The sequence below is a fragment of the Haliotis cracherodii genome, unplaced genomic scaffold, assembly GCF_022045235.1.
Source record: "Haliotis cracherodii isolate W230 unplaced genomic scaffold, xgHalCrac1.p SCAF_7, whole genome shotgun sequence".
NCBI lineage: Eukaryota > Metazoa > Mollusca > Gastropoda > Lepetellida > Haliotidae > Haliotis > Haliotis cracherodii.
In genome coordinates, this window is record NW_027266330.1 from 21,372,501 (window position 1) to 21,393,155 (window position 20,655).

The 20,655-nt window shown below is 42.1% G+C and overlaps 2 protein-coding genes across 4 annotated transcripts in view; one reads left to right on the plus strand and one right to left on the minus strand.

Moving 5' to 3' along the window:
* Positions 1–852: 852 nt before the first annotated feature.
* On the minus strand, positions 853–6,379 carry LOC139448608 (protein SPEC3-like). 2 transcript variants are annotated; one of them, XM_071230173.1, is made up of 5 exons: positions 6,329–6,379; positions 5,258–5,494; positions 4,931–5,025; positions 2,087–2,159; positions 853–980 (listed from the first exon to the last, which is right to left on the minus strand). In XM_071230173.1, exons 2-5 carry the CDS (start codon positions 5,492–5,494, stop codon positions 960–962), a joined length of 426 nt encoding a protein of 141 aa, XP_071086274.1. In that variant the 5' UTR covers positions 6,329–6,379; the 3' UTR covers positions 853–959. The 2 variants fall into 2 exon arrangements, with proteins under 2 accessions (XP_071086274.1, XP_071086273.1); XM_071230172.1 differs by having other exon boundaries at positions 5,258–5,527; positions 6,329–6,374.
* A 9,756-nt stretch (positions 6,380–16,135) lies between these two features.
* The window catches only part of LOC139447305 (postacrosomal sheath WW domain-binding protein-like), a 31,772-nt gene continuing 27,252 nt past the window's right edge, over positions 16,136–20,655 (plus strand). The window contains exon 1 of one of the 2 annotated variants that reach the window (XM_071228607.1): positions 16,136–16,303. The gene's annotated coding sequence lies outside the window, so the exon portion shown is untranslated. Of the gene's footprint in view, positions 16,304–16,704; positions 16,786–20,655 lie in introns of those variants that run through there. The other variant, XM_071228605.1, reaches the window with a different exon arrangement.

Genomic DNA, 20,655 nt, shown 5'->3' on the forward strand with positions numbered 1-20,655 from the left:
CTCCAACGCGATCATCCGTTTAACCAGATGCTTCAGCTGTGTTTTTAAGCAGAATGGGGTAAAGAGAAGATGCGGCGCGTGACCATCGGGTATCGACGTAGCGATGTTGTTTTTACAGACGGATCATCAAGACTCAAAAGCTAATTTAATTTCGTTGCACACCCAGATTTTGACACAACTGAAAGTACATTTTTTGTATTAAGTCTTTGAGTGTCGTTTAGAATTGATACATTTTAAAGAGAGAATGTATAGATGTCAACGTCTTTATTATGAGGAACACAACGTTTTGGACTAAACGCCTTCTCCTTCATCAGGCTAATGAATGCTAGGATGCAGAGAGCATATTATGTACATGTGAAGACAACAAAAGTAATGGAGGTGGAAACGTAACAGTGAATTGGCGCTGATTGCTTATTAGCCAGGGACAAATTAAAGAAAAAAGTTAAATTAGCACTGATTGGCAATACGCAATGGACAAACTGAAGTCAGCTCACGCTTATTGGAAACAAAAGGAATAATGAGTACTTATCGTAATTCATGTTGGTTGGTTGGATTGTTGGTAAACGCCGCGCTTAGCAATATTCCGGTCTGTAAATAATCGAATTTGGACCAGACAAAACAGTGATTAATATCATGAGCATCGATCCACGCAATCGGGGTCGATGACATGCATCAACCAAGTCAGCGAGCCTGACCACCCGATCCCGTTAGTCGCCCTTCACGACAAGTATATATCGTAACTTATGTATTATTAGAGTTCAAACCCTTTCAATCGAGAAACGATTATAGCCAGGAATATCTCAATAAATACAAAAGACAGAACTTCTAAAAATGATTTGTTAATCCGAATATTTGTTAATCATGACATTTCCACTTGCAATGACACCGTCGGGTTCACTCTATAACCGTTTCGTCCTTCCGCTACGTCATACATTGATGGTCGTTTACCAGTGCTATGTCTAGCAGCAGTTACAGATGCACTGAAGAAACAGAAGAACAAAAATCAATTTTATTTAAAAAAAGACAATTTACATATGCTAGTAGGCAGTACTTCCAACTGTTGTGCGCAAGCAATGACGCCTTCATAATCTGTCTTATTCTTGCATCTATTGGGGCGGTGGAGTAGCCGTGTGGTGAACGCGTTCGCTCGTCATTCCGAAGGCCATGATACTATTCTTCACACGGATACAATGTGTGAAGCCCATTCCTGGTGACCCACGCCGTGATATTGCTGGAATGCTGTTAAAGCGGCGTAAAACCACACTCACTCACAACCATCGCGATAGCCCAAATTTCAGGCAAGGGGCGTCCCGATTTATAAGGTTAATGGAGTTTCATTTAAAGAGGACTAACATATAGGAGTCTGAAAAGAACGAGCACAGCTGGAATCTAATTATATTTAATCTCATGAAGTTTTTATTCTGATTACCTACCTGATATGACTATATGGTCACCCGACAGGATGACTCTCACAATATACAAGCGGCAAGGCGTGCGTGCGTGCGGGCGGGCGGGCGAGTTTCACATCGGATATTCCAGTGATATCCCGGGAGAATGAGATTGACTCCAGGCCCTGATACAGGGCCTCGACCGTTACAACTAACACGCCCCCAGATAGTGGGGCCTAATTTTACAAAGCGATCTTAGTGCAAAGACGATCTCAACTCTAAGACTTGAAAACATAAACTAACGACAGTCTCAGCTATAAGCTAACTTGCAATTGGTGGAACGGGCCCCGTGAGCCTGGTATTACTCCACCGCCCCCAGATAGCAGGGTACCACCACAAAGCGATCACAGTGCTAAGACGATCTGAAGCCGCAGCTATCGCACAGATCGCACAGTGGAACGGACGCCGTGAGCCTGGTAACTGCGAGTGAGTGAGTGAGTATGGTTTTTCGCCGCTTTTAGCAATATTCCGGCAATATCACGGCGGGGGACACCAGAAATGGGCTTCACACATTGCACCCATGTCGGGAATCGAACCCGGGTCTTCGGCGTGACGAGCCAACGCTTTAACCACTAGGCTACCCGACCGCCCCTGGTAACTGCGAAAGTGTAAAATACATTCATGGCAGTAGAACTCACCAGACAGATCCAGACAATTATCCACGGAAAGAAGAATACTGTAATCACGCAGTGAAGGCAGTGGTTAACATGTCTGAAATCAACGGAAGCACATCCCTTAATAAAATTCGTTATATTGGAACTGAAGACGTTCGAGTCTTGACCAGGAAAAAGTAATGTTCACCAACCAGGAATATTAAAGCGATAACTCCTTGTTGGCCATGTGTAATACTGACTGTAGAAGACACATACATCGTAAATAGGGGTGTCTGTGCACAAACTGTTTTGTGTGAGTGAGTGAGCGAGTATGGTTTTACGCCGCTTTTAGCAATATTCCAGCAAAATCACGGTGGGGGACACCAGAAATAGGCTTCATACATTGTACCCATGTCGGGAATCGAACCCGGGTCGGCGTGACGAGCGAACGCTTTAACCACTAGGCTACCCGACCGCCCCCAAACTGTTTTCACCAGCTCGTTTAAACTTGGATGCAGTGAACAGTCAAGTTGCAAGACATATTTCAAATATTCCTCTTTACTTGTCCGACTTATAACATTAGAAGCACTATGTACTAAAACACAAAGAGTTTTTATCTGAAACCAGCATTGTAGGCAACAAGCAGTTAACAAGAGATGTTAACCACAACATACTCACAGTAAAGTACGGTTATAACCAACTCAAAGGGACTACTAATTTTAGTTCGTTATAACCGTAGTTCGTTATAAGCATATATACTGCATAACTACAGCAAATAGTCGGGACCAAAAAAGTAAGTTTGTTATATCCGTCAGTTCGTTATAAGCGTGTTCATTGTAACCGTAGTTTACTGTATGTCTGTCCATGATTTTATAGAAAATTGCGGTTGGTTTGTACATTGAGTATAATATATGCAAGAAATCAGCGAAACAAAGCCTTTGGACGATTGCAAGCTGGACAAACCACCCGGCAAGTAGCCAATGCATTTTAAGTCGACGTACGGACCATATACAGGCTCCAGCAACGGTACCAGACCACCAACACTACAGATGACCGACCACGTAGAGGAAAACCAAGGGTCACCACCCGACGTCAGGATCCTCAGATTGTGCGACATCTTCAAGATCGCTTTCTTACTGCTGCGGAAACTGCTCGACAGACCATGGGGACACACCAGCGACATATTTGTGCGGACGCCGTGTGTCGACGATTGGCGAGCAGACACTTCCACTATCACAGGCCACACCGAGGACCCATTCTGACACCACGTCATCGCCGGGACCGTCTTCATTGGGCAACACAGCACCAGCATTGGCGTTACCAGCAGTAGAGAAGAGTTCTCTTCTCAGACGAGAGCCGTTACTGTATCTCAACAGTAGTTGGCAGAGAGACAGTCTTGCGACGCCATGGTAAGCGTTATTCGGATGCTTGTGTTGTTGAGAGATTCGAGACCGTGCATCATGGTGTGGGTGGAATTGGTCTTGCACAGAGGGTCGGCCCTATGGTCTTCCAGAACATCGGTCCAGGCAGAGGCAATGGTGTCACAGCAGCTCGGTACATTGATCAAGTCTTTAGGCCACACGCCATACCTCATTTGGCAAGTCGCTGCAACCATGATTTTCAGCGTGATAACGCCCGTGCTTACACTGCGAGAGCAACAAGTGACTTCTTCCAGAAGAATGGCATCAGAACCATTCAGTGGCCTGCCCTCAGTCCCGATTTAAATCCCATTGAGCACCTGTGGGACGAGATTCGAAGACGACTGAATGACGTCCGACCAAGACCAACAACTGCAGCTTAACTGCGTCAGGCGTTCCTCAGAGTGTGGGCTAAAGGGCCTGTGGCCTTCATCAACCGCCTCATCCATTCCATGTATCGACGTCAGTCATCAATGCACATGGCGGACACACGAGATACTGACTTGTGATGCCATTTTCTCAGAGACAAGTGTTGTGTTTCACTTTAAGAATAGTTGACACTTTAATTTCAACCTTGATGATCAGTTTTGCCAAGTTTTATCTTTTTGATGTCTCAAAGTATGTTTACAGTGTTTGGACAAATAAGGTTTCTCATATATCTATCCATGGTGACGTTGCTTTGCGGTTCAGTATACATGTTTAAAATGAACTGTTTCAGTTTCAATAATACACAAAGACATCAAGGTCACGGATGACATGATCGAGAGCTGATATTCAATGAAGTTGTAATGTTTCGCCATACAATGTGGGTCTGGAGAAGAGACATACTCGAAACGCGCGACAAGAAGGATGGGAATGATATGGTTACGCGACCAGCGAAAGGAATCCCTCGAAGTCTGTTTGTGAAGAACATCGTTTAAGGCGAAATGCGTCTCTTTGTTTGATCTTCACTGAACGTCATACGTGCAAATGACGTTACTACATGATGCATTTTGTTAAGTATCACTGTAGTGAGTGAGTGAGTATGGTTTTACGCCGCTTTTAGCAATATTCCAGCAATATCACGGCGGGGGACACCAGAAATGGGCTTCACACATTGTACCCATTACTGTAGTGATAAGACTTGGGAAAACTGGAGAAATCGACGTTAGGCACAACTCACTCACTCACTCACTGCAAAAAAGACAATGTAACTTCATTAGGCCCGAGGCTGTCGGGTAGCCTGGTGGTTAAGGCGTTCGCTCGTCACGCCGAAAGGCCGAGTTCGATACCCGACATGGGTACAATATGTGAAGCCCATTTATGGTGCCACCGTTGTGATGTTGCTGGAATATTGCTAAAAGCGGCATAAAACCATACTCATTCACTGTTTTCGGTCTAACATCGAACTAAGGATAACTCGACATTTTTTATCGATAGTCACCATTAACAGGGAATCACTGTCAGTAAATAGGAGAACAATACTTGATACCCTTTCTGCTTGATAATCACCGTCGACTGTGACGCTGGTTGTTGCACAACGACGTTGGTACTTGTTGCCAGTTGCGTAGTCTGTTGTTGCATCATCTGCAACATCAACATCAACACTCGCTCACATGTAAAACTGTAAAGAAGTTATGTAAAAGGATTCTGTTGAATGTAATAAATATCATACTGTCACTGATATCGGCAATGTGATTATTACATGAGCGTCTGTCATATAAATGAATGGCCCATATAAATGTATGGAAAAAATCAAAAATTTTACAAACGCTGCTTGGAGAGATAGGTAGAAATAAACTTCAAACAACAAACTTACCATCGGGTTAAGTTGATTTTGCCCTGGGCCAATTCCCTGTTGGGGTGGTCCATAGCCTTGTTGAGGTGGTCCATAGCCTTGTTGGGGTGGTCCATAGCTTTGTTGGGGTGGTCCATAGCCCTGTTGGGGTGGTCCATAGCCTTGTGGTCCTTGGACATAGCCCTGAGCGACTCCTTGAGGGGCTCCCGAAGGATCATATGGGGGTGGTTGCGTTGAAGAAGCAGAATCCTTCGACATCTTTGCTACGGTATAAAGTAGCTCAGAGAGAAACTTGAAGAGGGAAACATATTTATTTTCAGCTGGTAAAGACGGCAATTCCGTGCGTAAATATGGCTGTTCCCTTTGTCATTATTATTATTCATTTATGAGTGATTGAGTGAATTGGGTTTAACGCCGCTTTGAAGATTACTCCAGGTATATCAAAGCGTGTCAGCTTAATGAGGAAGGAAATCCCGCAGGTAACAGACGTTTACCACTTCGGTAAAACCCACGACCACGAGTAAGGTGCTGACAAACCTAGAAACATAATCGGGTCGAACCTGGATTCGAATCCATAATCATAGGTTTCTGGCGTGCCCAAGGGACGCAACTCCACACAGCGAATCTCGGCGCCTTAGACAACTGGGGACGGTGGGGTAGTCTAGCGGTTAAAGCGTTCGCTCGTCACGCCGTAGACCCGGGTTTGATTCCCCGAATAGGTACAACGTGTGAAGCCCATATCCGGTGTCCCCCGCCGTGTTAATGCTGAAATACTGCAAAAAGCGGACTAAAACCATACCCAGTCACTCAGTAAGACGATTGGACCAACCGTGGCCATTATACATGTACATTTATGAACAACAGAGCAGAAAAATGAGACATTGTTTATTTCGTCTTAAATTAAGTGCACGCCGCATAGTAAATAGCAATAAAACATAAAACAAATAACTTCATAATATATATAAATATTTTCTGTATGCCAGTTCACCAGCATGAAACATGTGCATGAAATCAAGTTAAAGTAAAAAATATATGTGTAAATTATGCAATCTCGAGTATTATCAATGTGAGACAAAATCCATGTTATATTACCTGGTACGTTAAAGGAAAAGCCACGCCACAACATACACGACCTGTGGTCAATGCATTGCAAAGTCAAATCAATGGGACCCTCAGAGAGTGAATAAATTTATAAGCCAAGATGGAAAAAAATGAGAAGGAAGTTCCGAGTACTTCCTTGATGTCAATGGCATGAGGATAGCTGCTACAGTTGTAATCTATAACATTATGTTGTCAATACCTTTTTTAACGGCGATATGAGAATTTTTCCTCATATTTCATCCTGGTAACGCTTTGTTTCAGACCTCACAGCGACGATTTTTGGTGTCGGGTTCATGTTGGCGGTATCTTGACAAAAGAAATATTCACTTCTTGTTCATCTCGCTAGATATGCACACCTGAAGAAAGGTTAAACATCACGCCTTCTTGATTATCATGTGTCCCGAACTTCCATGTGTCATTTGGAAACATCTCCTTTTGAGGAATGTCCAATATACCATTGATACCTCTTGTACTGTTGGTACAAAACCCTGAACGGGTGTGATCCTGCAGATAGGCGTACATACTGTGTGTCTGTTTGTTTAACGCCGCGCTAAGCATTATTCGCTCCACATGACGATGGTCGGTAAATAATCGAGTTTCGACAAGACAATGCAGTGATTGGCATCAAAAGCATCGATCCACGCAATTTGGATACGATGACATGCTTCAACCAAGTCAACGAGCCTGACCACCCGAACCCGTTAGTCGCCTCTTACTACAAGAATGGTCGTTTCTGAAGACCTATTCTACCCCGGATGTTCACGGGTCTCGCAAATACTGAGTCATATCTAATGATACAAAGCAGCAGAAGAAGTAACTGAAGGGGTAGTCAAATAGCCATTGCCACGAAGCAGTTACAAGTCATGGCATTAGATAATCTGGTGTTCGTGAAAAGGTTACGCATGTCCTGCTATACCCTTAGCACCCGTCACTCAAATCTCATAAAAGATTTCGAATTCGTCCAGATTAACGAATAAATGGATTAACGAATCGTTAAGAGGTGTTTTTGTTTGTTGCCTAACGCTGCAGCCAGCAAGAATCCCCCCGTACAGGGGCGGTCGGGTAGCCTAGTGGTTAAAGCTTTCGCTCGTCACGCCGAAGACCCTGGTTCGATTCCCGACTTGGGTTAAAATGTGAGGAGCCTATTTATTGTGTCCCCCGCCTTGATATTGCTGGAATATTGCTAAAAGCGGCGTAAAACCATACTCACTCATTCCTTCCATACAACGGCGGCCGAAAAACAGCAATGGCGTATCTACTACGCATCTACAATGCTCAAAGCATTTGCTTACTATTTCAAACCGTCACAAAGATAAATTAAAATAAAGTATTAAAAAATGTACTATAGTGTGTTCTTCTTTCAGCCGTTTGTTGATACAGGCTCACCCGGCTACCATTGTGAAGATCGTCGTGGATGAGGTTGTTCGATGTTGTTTTTACTTGTTGTATTATTTTTTTTTAGGATATCTGGGTTTGATCCTGTGTCCAGATCGTGGTAGAGATATCTCTGTTTGAGATATATTGAATGGGCCTGCTTATGCTTAATCTGTGTTTGATGAGCGTACTGTTAACATGTTTCCTTACATTATTGTTTCCCCAAGCAACGCCCCTGTAAAGGGAAAGTCAGCAACTCACACATTTGGGTATGTGAATATTTCTGAGCAGAGTTACCTCTTTTACAACCTGACATCATCCATTTAAAATTGTGATAAAATGAAATTTGCGATCCACTTCTTGGAAATTAAAAGCCCTGTTAATTAATTAATTTAATTTCTATTTCAATTTGTGTAAAGGGTGGAAAACGTAAGGGTTTTAAAACTTGATTTTTCTTTTCCTGGTCTGAACCTACAAGCAAATCTTTTGAATTTGTCAAGACCCATCATATGTCAGTTGTCAAATATTTTCCGACAGTATCTGATTAGGCCTTTCTTGATTGTCAGAATGTTTTAACTGTTTTGACAAGGAACTGGTGGCACACTTGCTGGACTCTGTAGAGACTGCTTATGACTATGGAAAGGGTTTTATTGCTTTTTTATAAGGTTAAAAATGCATCTCAAAAACATTAGAAAATGATAACAAAGTTGCCTTAGATATAGTTTGTGGAAGAGAACTTTTAGTTTGAAAGGAATCGATAGATAAAAGACATTTCACATTTATCACAAGTGTATTATGGACATTTCATAATTATCATTGGATTGCTTCCTGGCTATCGTCTATTAGTTAATGAAACAAATAGAGAGTTTCAAGGTATATTTCATTTGGAGCTTCCTGATGCGTGTCACAAAATCAATAGAGAGCTGAGCAATCTGGCACGAAGGTTTCTGTATTTTTCCGATTACGACACACACGAGTTCATGGTCAGATCTAACTTTTAACGAATCAAAAGGAGGTATTGTGACATGTGACAAGGACAGGCCAGGCTCGAACACTATAAAATGATACCTTCAACATTAGGAGAGGAGAGCTCGGTTTGCAATCGACCGAGTCGAATCCCGATCGTTCTAAGTTTCCCCCAGTTAGTGGCGAGTCTGGCCAGTCTGATCATGTCCCGTATTGATAGATGGGCTGAGAGTAAGTAATAGTAAAACTATGTGAGTATAAAACTGGTGTTGCGTTTCTTTATTATGCGTGTGTGAATGCTGATAGAGACAACTTGGAGTAAGTGTCGTTAGACCAATCACACCTTGACGGAGCCGAGCCGCAACGGACAAGGCGAGTTGCAAAGTCATGGCGTAATTGACCACAAGGACTAGGAACGGCAATACATTTAGTAACTGTATTAGAGTCGCTCTGGACGCCCGAAAGCAGTTACGACAATTTTGTAAAGAGAGTGAGCGAGTATGGTTTTACGCCGCTTGTAGCATTAATCCTGCTAAACCACGGCGGGGGACACCAGAAATGGGCTTCACTCATTGTACCCATGTCGGGAATCGAACCCGGGTCTTCGACGTGACGGGTGAAGGCTTTAACCACTAGGCTAACCGACTGCGCCGCTTTTGTTTAGATATTTATAACGACATAGCATAGTAAGCGGTGCTTAAGTTGTTTCGGGGTGGGAATCAACTCTTGGCGTGGACAGTATATTGACCGATGGATTAACTTCTGGGTTCATAAATTGCTTTGTATTAGTTACTTTTTAAAAGAATTGTCTGGCAAATTAAAAAAAGAAATTGATATTTTTAATAACAACAAATCAAATGATTACTTCGGATCTTTTCTACCATTTTCTACTTCAAAGGTTCTTTTCCATTTCTGTCATGAGTTGACAAAGTCAGCAAGTAGCAAAAATACTGTTTCCAAATTTTAATGTTATTTTACATTTGTTACGTTTAGGGTGATCGGGTCTTTAAAACAAATACCGTCATTAATGCTAGAGCTAATTAAAGTCTTATCTGTGACGAGAAAAGATGACACAGTTTTGCCGACTAAATTAGTCGCATTAATTAATTCATTCACTTATCTACCATATGTAAGTATCAATCAAATGATAAACGGCACATTTTGTGTTTAATAAATATGCCTCGATGCTTGGCAGATTCTTCTCTATTATATAATTATGCAATTATAAATGATATTTATTTATATTTTTCCCTTCCGCATTTTTTACAGTATTCCAGTTATATCACGGTGTGTCAGCTTAATGTGGGAGGAAAGCCCGAAGTGATGTAGGTCTCAGACGTTTATCACTTCGGTGAAACCCACGAGGACGGGTATGGTGCTGACAAACCTAGATACATAATCGGGGCGAACCGGGATTCAAGTAGACACAACTTTAGCCTGACCTATAAACGAGATCTGCAGATCATGTCAATCATTTGATTACATGGACCAATCAAAACGTTGAAACTACTTCCGCGTCTTGACGGTCCCTACTTCATCAGACATTGCCACGCCACTGTGTACTGCTGTGTCAGAGGTAGAACTGGTCGATAACATCATGTGAAGGGGTAGTGTATCCCAGAGATAAAAGCCTGTGTGAAGTACGGAGTGGAAACGATGCATTTCTTCAGACGTGATGCGTTTCTCTATCAAATAGTTATGTATTTACTCAAAAAGTAGCATAACCACTCACTCACTCACTCACTCACTCACTCACTCACTCACATCAAAAGTTACTACATTACGGTTTGTCGACCTTGGATGGTTGGATAGGTTTGAACGAGCTCCGCTGAAATGCCCTATAAATTACGATAAGAATATTTATACAAGACCCTGAAAATACAAGAGATTTCGTGACATGTATTGTGTCATTGCTGTGACAACGCCAAGGGAATTCTGAAAGCACCTGTAATCAACAGTAGGAGGTCAAAGGTCAACACGTGAATTGCGAAAACCGTGTGACACTCTCACATGTGTGACTCCCACAAATTCTTACTGGGTGTGTTCTTGTGTAATATAAAGAAATTTGGGTCCAAAAAGAATATTAAATTACCGAAATCACAAACGAACTCTCAGAGTATCAGAATACATTAGCCGAGATGCAAAAAAAATCGGAACTAAATGAATTAATCTCATCAGCGATGTACCAGTATATTAACTTGTTATACCATGCGTTTACATTTTATGAACGCTTTAATCATATGTGCTACAGGAGACAGTAGACGCCCACAAGATTAGTCACAATATGTCTATTGTCGTCTCAAGCGTTCTTCATGTTATACAACAAAATTGCTTTATATGTTGAAATTTCCTGTTAAAATAGGCATAAGCTGGTAAGTCCTATACATTAATATGTCCCTTCAAACACTGAATTAGATAAGTTCTTATCATCGAATAAAGGACCCTCTTACTGAAGTTTTAGCTAAACGATAAACAGTGTAGTATCCTTCGTAATGCCGTTAAAGGTGCTAGATTGTGTGTGTAAAGATCTGTGAAGATCCGGGGTAGAATAGGTCTTCAGCAACCCATGCATTTCGTAAGAGGCGACTAACGGGATCGGGTGGTCAGGCTCGCTGACTTGGTTGATGCATGTCATCGTATCCCATTGCGTGGATCGATGCTCATGATGTCAAGCACCGGATCATCTGGTCCAGACTCAATTATTTACAGACCGCCGTCCTATAACTGGAATTTTGCTGAGTGCGGCGTTAAACAACAAACAAACAGTATGTGCGCCTAGCTGGGGGATCATACACGTTCATCGTTTTGTACCAACTGTACAAGAGGTATCAGTGGTATATCGGACATTCCTAGAAAGGAGATGTTTCCAAATGAGACATGGAAGTTCGAGACATATGACAATCAAGAAGGCGTGATGTTTGACCTTTCTTCGGTTCAGCATGTCTAGCTAGATGAACTTTAGCTATTATGGCAGAGGTAGATCCGACACTTACTGTTTATTGATAAACATGCTGGAGTGCCTTTTCTTTCTTTCTGATGGAACACGCGTTCTGTGAATTTAGGTGTTTGTTCTAACCGGGCGGGTATTGGAGATGCATGTTGATACTTTATTGACGCTTTATGTATGTATGTTAATGAGCAACGGTTAAACTTTGAAGTTGAAAGTTAACATTTTGGTCTGGTTTCTAGTGACTCTACTTTTTCTCTTTCTCGGGTTAAGACAGGGTGATGAAATTAAATGGTTATCCACAATTGTGTGATAACATACGCTGAATATTTTTTTCTTTGTTGCCAGGGCATGGAGAAAGGACATGTCTGCGTTTTTTGTTTCGTTTTTACCATTTCTTGTGAACATAAAAAAGTAAAACACTCCCCAAGCTGTTTGTGGCAGAGCAAAATATTCATACATGTACTCAGTTGATAACAAATGCCAAATTTGACTATGGTTATCAAAGTTGTTTCTGTAAAGTGTAGGGGCCTAGCAGAAAAAGATAACCGAAAGAGATTGTTAATATTTGGAGGAAACGACGTTTTTCAATAATATATCTACAGGATATACATAGAGCCGAGTAAGATTTAATGTTACATGAATGGAGTCTTACTGGTACAGTAGCTCCCATAAATCAAATGCATGATGAGGAGTAATCATACGTTTCAATGACATTTATGGACTTAACAGTGACAACCCTTTTTTTATAGTAAGTTATTTATTGGTAGTCAGGATTTCAATAACGAATCTCTAGTAGGCTGTGGAGATTGGAACTTATTAATGAGCCCCGATGTTGACGCAGAAAATTTATAAGCATATAAGTAACCCAAAGGCGAGACAAAAGGTTTTTTAAATTGGATTTGAATTATGTCTGGAGAGAATTTAACGACAATTTGACTGTAAGGGCCATCAATGTTCATCTGTCTGAAACGTAATCCAAGGCAACAAGCTCGGCGAGACGTTTTCTTTGTGTCGAGAGATATTCTAAAACGGAAATATAAATCTGATTATTCAGCAGTTACGCTCTATTTTTCGAATTCATTTTGTCAGAAAAACGGTAGAGGTAGCTGGAAGTTAAATACTTCCTCATTGCAAAATACCGATTATGCAAAGACGATATTTTCAACATTGAGTAAACTGTAAGATAATAAGCTGATCTAAAATACAGTCAGAATGATAATAACAAGTTAGAGAATTTAAATATTGATTTAAGTGTGAGTTGTACACTATTTCTTGAAACTTTTAATGAAATTTTGAGGGGAAACCATATCCTTTTCAATTTATACAAAGAAATATAAACAAAAAAAGCTTGATAAATGACCTCGATGACAAAATAAGATATGATTTTCAAACCATTAATGAATCATTGTTTCCCAAACTCTCTAAACATAAAATTGAATTCTCAAATCTTAAGGAAGAAGAAATTAAAGGATTTTTTATTGGAAATCGAATTAAATGGTACGATGAAAGAGAAAAGCCAACAAAAAATATTTGTATCATTTGAAAAACAGGAAGCTCACGAATACACTTGTAACCAAAATCACCACTTTTGATGGAAACGACATAATAGGACAAATGATCTTGGACAAAGAGAATGTTATGCCTCCGTATATTCGTCCATCAAAGACCATGATGGAATGAGTCGAGTTATTCTCGATAGTATAGATACTCCTATTTTAGATTATCCTAAACCAATGTCAGTTGATGCAAGAAAACCCGTTCTCGCCAATACTTGGTGTAACCACCCTGCACACGAACGACAAACGCCCCCTCACTCCATGAATCAGACATGGCACTTGGCGTATTTCAGCCTTTTCCACAGTCAATCCGGGGTAGAATAGGTCTTCAGCAACCCATGATTGCCGTAAAAGGCGACTATGCTTGTCGTAAGAGGCGACTAACGGCATCGGGTGGTCAGACTCGCTGACTTGGTTGATGCATGTCATTATATCCCAGTTGCGTGAATAGATGCTCATGACAACAATCACTGAATTGTCTGGTCCAGACTCGATTATTTCCAGACCGCCGTCATATATGGAATATTGCTCAAAACAATCAAACACACAAACAAACCATGTGTAACAGAAACCGACCTTAAATGGACCCTCCGCCATGATGCAATATTCCAGTCTAGATGTTGAAAAGACCACACCAAAAGAGGCGCGGTCGGATAGCCTAGTGGTTTAAGCGTTCGATTCCCGACATGGGTACAATGTGTGAAGCCCATTTCTGGTGTCCCCCGCCTTGATATTGCTGGAATATTGCTAAAAGCGACGTAAAACCACACTCACTCACCCATACCAAAAGAGCCACCTTATAGGCCTGAGTCAATATGGGACGTTGATTGGTCTTCTGTTTTCAGACGATTTCTGATGGATATTGTTGAAATCGCTCTGCCTGGGCGCCACTGGGTCCTATCTACTGTACTGTTGTCAAATGGACGGCGTCTAACGAGCATTAATAATGCTGCATGGTGAACGCTTGCACACAATTGCCCAGATCACACAAACCCGAGCGACACCCGTTGAGACGCATCACCCGTTGAGATGCATCACCCGATTGCCCCAACGGTAGTTGGGTAAAATGCTTCTCTGCCCCTATGGGAAAGCGAATTGGAAATATATGTATCTCAATTAAAACAGCTTGGTTTTGTATCGGTTTTGTTTAACTTAAACTATGCTTCACTGGCAAATCTATATCATCCAGGCGCAGGCTTGACGAGAATCGTGTGCAAATGTGATTGAATATAAAGCGGGGAAACTCCCACGTTCATCTTGTCTTCGCCTCACTAGCACACAGAGTGCAGTGATTTGTAAGATGTGACGAGGCAGGTGCACACTGTTTGACCGACATTCGCGTCACGGCCTGTGCATAAGGCGTTGGGAGAGACGAATGTCGGTCAATCAGTGTGTATCCGCTTCGTCACAGGAACGTTATGGACGGCATCTGTTTTACTATTTATGACTTTTCTATTACGAGTTTTCTAGAGGAGAGGTTCAGGGGTGGTAATGAGAGCCTGCTGAAAAACTGCTCAGCGAAATAAATTTATCATAACTATATGGGAGAGGCCATAAAAATTATTTTTTTTAAATACACACATTAGAATTTTGAACCCTTATTTACGGACTGGTCATTTGCTTAGGCGGGTTGTCATGATTTGGTTGGTTTGTTGTTTAACGCCGCACTCAGCAATATTTCAGCTACATGACGGCGGTCTGTAAATAATCGAGTCTGGACCAGACAATCCAGTGATTAATATCACTAGCATCGATGACATGCATCAACCAAATCAGCGAGCCTGACCACTCGGTCCCGTTAGTCGCCTCTTAAGAGATGCATGGGTCGCTGAAGACCTATTCTACCCCGGATCTTCACAGGTCTCAAGTATGCGATCTCTACACACACAATCTAGCACCTTTAACGGCATTACGAAGGATACTACACTGTTTATCGTTTAGCTAAAACTTCAGTAAGAGGGTCCTTTATTCGATGATAAGAACTTATCAAATTCAGTGTTTGAAGGGACATATTAATGTATAGGACTTACCAGCTTATGCCTATTTTAACAGGAAATTTCAACATATAAAGCAATTTTGTTGTATAACATGAAGAAGGCTTGAAATCTTGTGAATGAAGAGACGACAATAGACATATTGTGACTAATCTTGTGGGCGTCTACTATCTCCTGTAGCAACCAAGTCTGCGAGACTGACCACCCGATCCCGTTAGTCGCCTTTTACGACAAGCATGGGTTGCTGAAGACCTATTCTTCCCCGGATCATCACGGGCATTCTGACATGGAGATATGATAATACCTTTTTAGACCTTGCCTAGGGACAGGTCATATATACTCAAAAACAAAAGTTCCTGTGACACCAATATTTCAGTGTATTTTTCAAATATGTAAAGTTTTGTTTTCAATATTGTAGTAATTTCCAATTGCGTGGATCGACGTTCATGATGTAAATCACTGGATTGTCTAGTCCAGACTCGATTATTTACAGATCGCCATCATATGGCTGGAATATTGCTGAGTGCGGCGTAAAACAACAAACCAAACCAAACAAAATCCATGTCAGAATGATGAGATCTGATTGGTCCACGTGATCTAGATAAAATATCCCGCCTCAGAGAGTAATAAATTTCTCAGGGGTGGATAAATTTCTTATTACCCGGCACGAGCGATGCAGGCTGCACGTGGATTTCTGAGGGCAATATAAATAATTTATACCCTACTTCAAAGCCGCACGATTTTTCCGAGTTAATGGAAGTCACGTGACATAACTCAAGCTGACCTCAGCTCAATCCAACAGCTGTTTTCTATCAGTTTTGAATTTGTTTGAATTATTTTACAATGTCACATTAAAACGTGTGTAAGATAAATTCTGTGTTGCAGGATCAGTCAGGGCACATGGTGTTTATGCATCCCTCGTAAGTTTCCGGCTCGTGGTAATAAACCTAACGGAGGAAGCATAACACGTCGTAATCTCGTGATCCTGCTACATCTGATAATATGTCCCACTCGGCCTCCCCCTGGGCATGTCTATATTCATGCCCCAACCTCAACTACAGGATATCAGTAGCTGAGTGAAGCAGCTGTTATCTGTATTTACATTCTGCTGATTGGAGATCGCGAGGTAGGTCGATAAACGTGTGCTGTAACCTGTAATCCTGGTAACCATTATGTTACACTGGCGGATGCAACTCTCTCTCTCTCTCTCTCTCGCTAAAATCGGTGTTAAACCATACTCACTTATTCACTCTCTCAATTATTAATTAGTTTAGTAGACATAATGATTTACCCGTAATTGAGATAAGTCTTCAGCTGCTTGTAACCCGGTTTTTATAAGAGTGACGGCCTTCCCCTAGATACAGTCCTTAATAAAGGAAATACGGTAATAATATATCACCTCACAATAGTATGATTGTGTTGTACAATGTAGCTCACAACAGTTATGTGAAGGGGACAGCCGTATTTCAAACGTATTTCGTTTCTAAGAAATCGAAACCCCTCTCCTTTCCGGGAATGAAACGTAGGCGTTGCTTTCAACTGCGCACGCGCAACTGTGTCGGGAAGTACTGAAAAGAGTGTTTTACAGACAAGGCAGTAGAATTTCAAGTACGTATTTGCTTTCATTTATGCGAACTTATACGTGGATCCGTTTTGTATAGAACCTGCTGTTACATAGATGTATTTTAACCCAGATGGTAGTCAACCTGTAGTGCGCCAGCCACTGTTGCCATTTCACGTGCGGTGAATGCACACGTATTGCCGTTTCAAACAGCTAGCGTTGAATGTGCTCATTTGCAGTGGGACGATGTGGGGGATGTTTGTTGCTGTTGTTAGTTAGCTTTTTTGGTTGTTGTAGGATTTGTGTTTTCCTTTGTTTTTTGTTGTTTTTTAGGGGGACGAGGGGAGGGTAAATGTAGGGGAGGGTGGGTTTTTGTAGGGTCCCATGATTGAGACAGATTTGAAATGTCTATAATTATGTGGCGTCCTAAGTTGCTCTAGTTGCTTTTGTTATCGCTGGGTTTGGCTTTATTTGGTTGGTGTCTCCGAGTTCAGAGTGTCAATGTTTGATTTTCTTCAATACACCTTAATCCCTATTTGTGACCGGCTGAATGCTTCTGAGCATGTGTTATATGTCATGGAAAGTATTTGGAAATGTATTGCAACCAGTATGGGACCCCATGCCCATGCCATGTAACTTTAAAATATATATCTGACTGTTCCCTGGACAACAGAGAGAGCCGGATAAGTCACAGCGTTGTGCCTGCACCAGCAGCTCAGTAATGTCCCTGACATATAATCCTGCACCCACAGCTCAGTTATGTCCCTGGCGTATAATCCTGTACCAGCAGCTCAGTTATGTCCCTGACATATAATCCTACACCAGCAGCTCAGTAATGTCCCAGACATATAATCCTGCACCAGCAGCTCAGTAATGTCCCTGACATATAATCCTACACCAGCAGCTCAGTAATGTCCCTGACATATAATCCTACACCAGCAGCTCAGTTATGTCCCTGACATATAATCCTACACCAGCAGCTCAGTAATGTCCCAGACATATAATCCTACACCAGCAGCTCAGTAATGTCCCTGACATATAATCCTACACCAGCAGCCTGGTAATGTCCCTGACATATAATCCTACACCAGCAGCTTAGTAATGTCCCTGACATATAATCCTACACCAGCAGCCTGGTAATGTCCCTGACATATAATCCTGCAACAGTAGCTCAGTAATGTTGATTTCCAAATTGAATCACAAAGGTTAACTCAGGAATGAATCGGTTCGTACAGAACTCGATTGTGAAATGGGTAACCTACCACACAAAGACTAGTTAACACAATATATTGATACACAGTGTTTACACAAGTTTACCCTCTCAAAAGGCAAAGCAATAAGTCAGATTAGTGACGACAGCAGTAAATAACAGGCCCTATAATAAATGTCAGTGCTCTCACGATTGTCCAGTATTAAATTACTGTAGAGTGTCTTGAATGTGACACGCGCTCCGTTCTTGATTCCGGAAACAATGGTGGAAACGAGCCGCTCCGTTCTTGATTCCGGAAACAATGGTGGAAACGAGCAGGAAGTCGGTGTTTTCTGATACGTATCCCGTACGCACTGGGCAAGTAGAAAAGACGCAAGTCGTGGAAGGTCTCGAATTGCCCTCGTGTCACCTTTGTAGAGGTGCAGCCAGCCTTATAGAAACTGTCATCACACTATCTACTGCCTCATGACAGGTATCACATACTCTCCTGTCTCAGCAGCTGAATCATCTGTATCCCAAACACCTGTCTCAGCAGCTGAATTAACTGTATCCCAAATACCTGTCTCAGCAGCTGAATGATCTGTATCCCAAACACCTGTCTCAGCAGCTGAATTAACTGTATCCCAAACACCTGTCTCAGCAGCTGAATGATCTGTATCCCAAACACCTGTCTCAGCCGTTGAATCATCTGTATCCCAAACACCTGTCTCAGCAGCTGAATCATCTGTATCCAAAACACCTGTCTCAGCAGCTGAATCATCTGTATCCAAAACACCTGTCTCAGCAGCTGAATGATCTGAACCCCAAACACCTGTCTCAGCAGCTGAATCATCTGTATCCCAAACACCTGTCTCAGCAGCTGAATCATCTGTATCCCAAACACCCGTCTCAGCAGCTGAGTCATCTGTATACCAAACACCTGTCTCAGCAGCTGAATCATCTGTATCCCAAACACCTGTCTCAGCAGCTGAATTATATGTATCCAAAACACCTGTCTCAGCAGCTGAATTAACTGTATCCCAAACACCTGTCTCAGCGGCAGATTTATCTGTATCCGAAACACCTGTCTCAGCAGTAGATTTATCTGTATCCAAATCACCTGTCTCAGCAGCTGAATTATCTGTATCCCAAACACCTGTCTCAGCAGCTCAATGATATGTATCCCAAACACCTGTCTCAGCAGCTGAATCATCTGTATCCAAAACACCTGTCTCAGCAGCTGAATTATCTGTATCCCAAACACCTGTCTCAGCAGCTGAATTAACTGCATACCATACAAACCGGCATCACAAGCTTTCACATACGCTCCTGGCTCAACAGCTAAATTGTCTCTAGCACATACATCTCGGCATCAGCAACTACATGTTCTAAGACTTTATCTCTCATACTCCAATCTCAGCAGCTAACTTCACTGCCTAGGGTCTTGTAGGGATTGTTAAGGAGTTTAAAGAACCCAGTAGTCGCCTTATTGCGTGTACACTGCTCGTGAAGACCTTTAATTGGAACGTCATTAAGAGTTTTTCTTGAGACTGGCAGAACATTTTGAAGTCGAAACGGACACTTTACATGGGGCAATTTAAACATCATTTGAAGTGTGACCTTTTTTTCTTTGTACTTGTAATATGAACTTGCCTTAAACATTTAGCATTTCATTTAGTCTCTGTTGGGCCCACTTGCACAACACAAAGCGATCTTAGTGCTACGACTATTGTAAGCCGATGTTAAAGTATGGGAGTTACGATCATCTAAGCGCTAAGATCGCTTTGTGCAGCTCGGCCCTGAAGTCAGATGTATTATAATTTTTTTGAGGGGCCTTTCTTAGAAGTTGACTAATGACAAAGTTGACACAATGTGAAGGATAAGGAACTACCATATGTCATTCTGTACACACTACTCTTGCTGGAAAAGTGAGTGAGTATGGTTTTACGCCGCTTTTAGCAATATTCCATCAATATCACGACGGGGTACACCAGTAATGGGCTTCACATATTGTACCCATGTCAGGAATTGAACCCGGGTCTTCGGCGTGACGAGCCAACGCTTTAACCACGAGCCAACGCTTTAACCACTAGGCTACCCGACCCGATCCCACCACCACCACCCCCCACCACCACCCCCCACCCCCCACCCCACCCCCCACCCCACCCCCACCACCCCTACAATAGTACAATTAAGAAGTTATCCATAAATTGTGTTTACCATGTCTGATATTTTATGCTTCCAGAAAGGTTATGCCAGACTAGACATATAGCTTGCTCTGTTTGCGTCTATGATTCATGTAAGACATTATCTACGAATGGTTGGGGCACGGGTGGCACAGTCGTCTAAGGTGCCGTGATTCGCTGTGCAGAGTTGCGTCCCTTGGGCACGCCAGAAACCTATGATTGTGGGTTCGAATCCCGGTTCGCCCCGATTATGTTTCTAGGTTTGTCAGCACCATACCCGTGCTCGTGGGTTTCACCAAAGTGGTAAACGTCTAAGACCTGCATCACTTCGGGCTTCCCTACCACATTAAGCTGACACGACGTGATTTAACTGGAATAATGTTAAAAGCGGCGTTAAACTTAACTCACTCACTCAATTATCTACGAATGTTTCCTGAGATTCCGGTCAGTTCCTGGGATGTGGGTTCAACTAATGAAATACTCATTGTTTATTACTGGCCCATTGTCTCATGAATGTCTCATATTTTCCTGTCCGGGGCTGT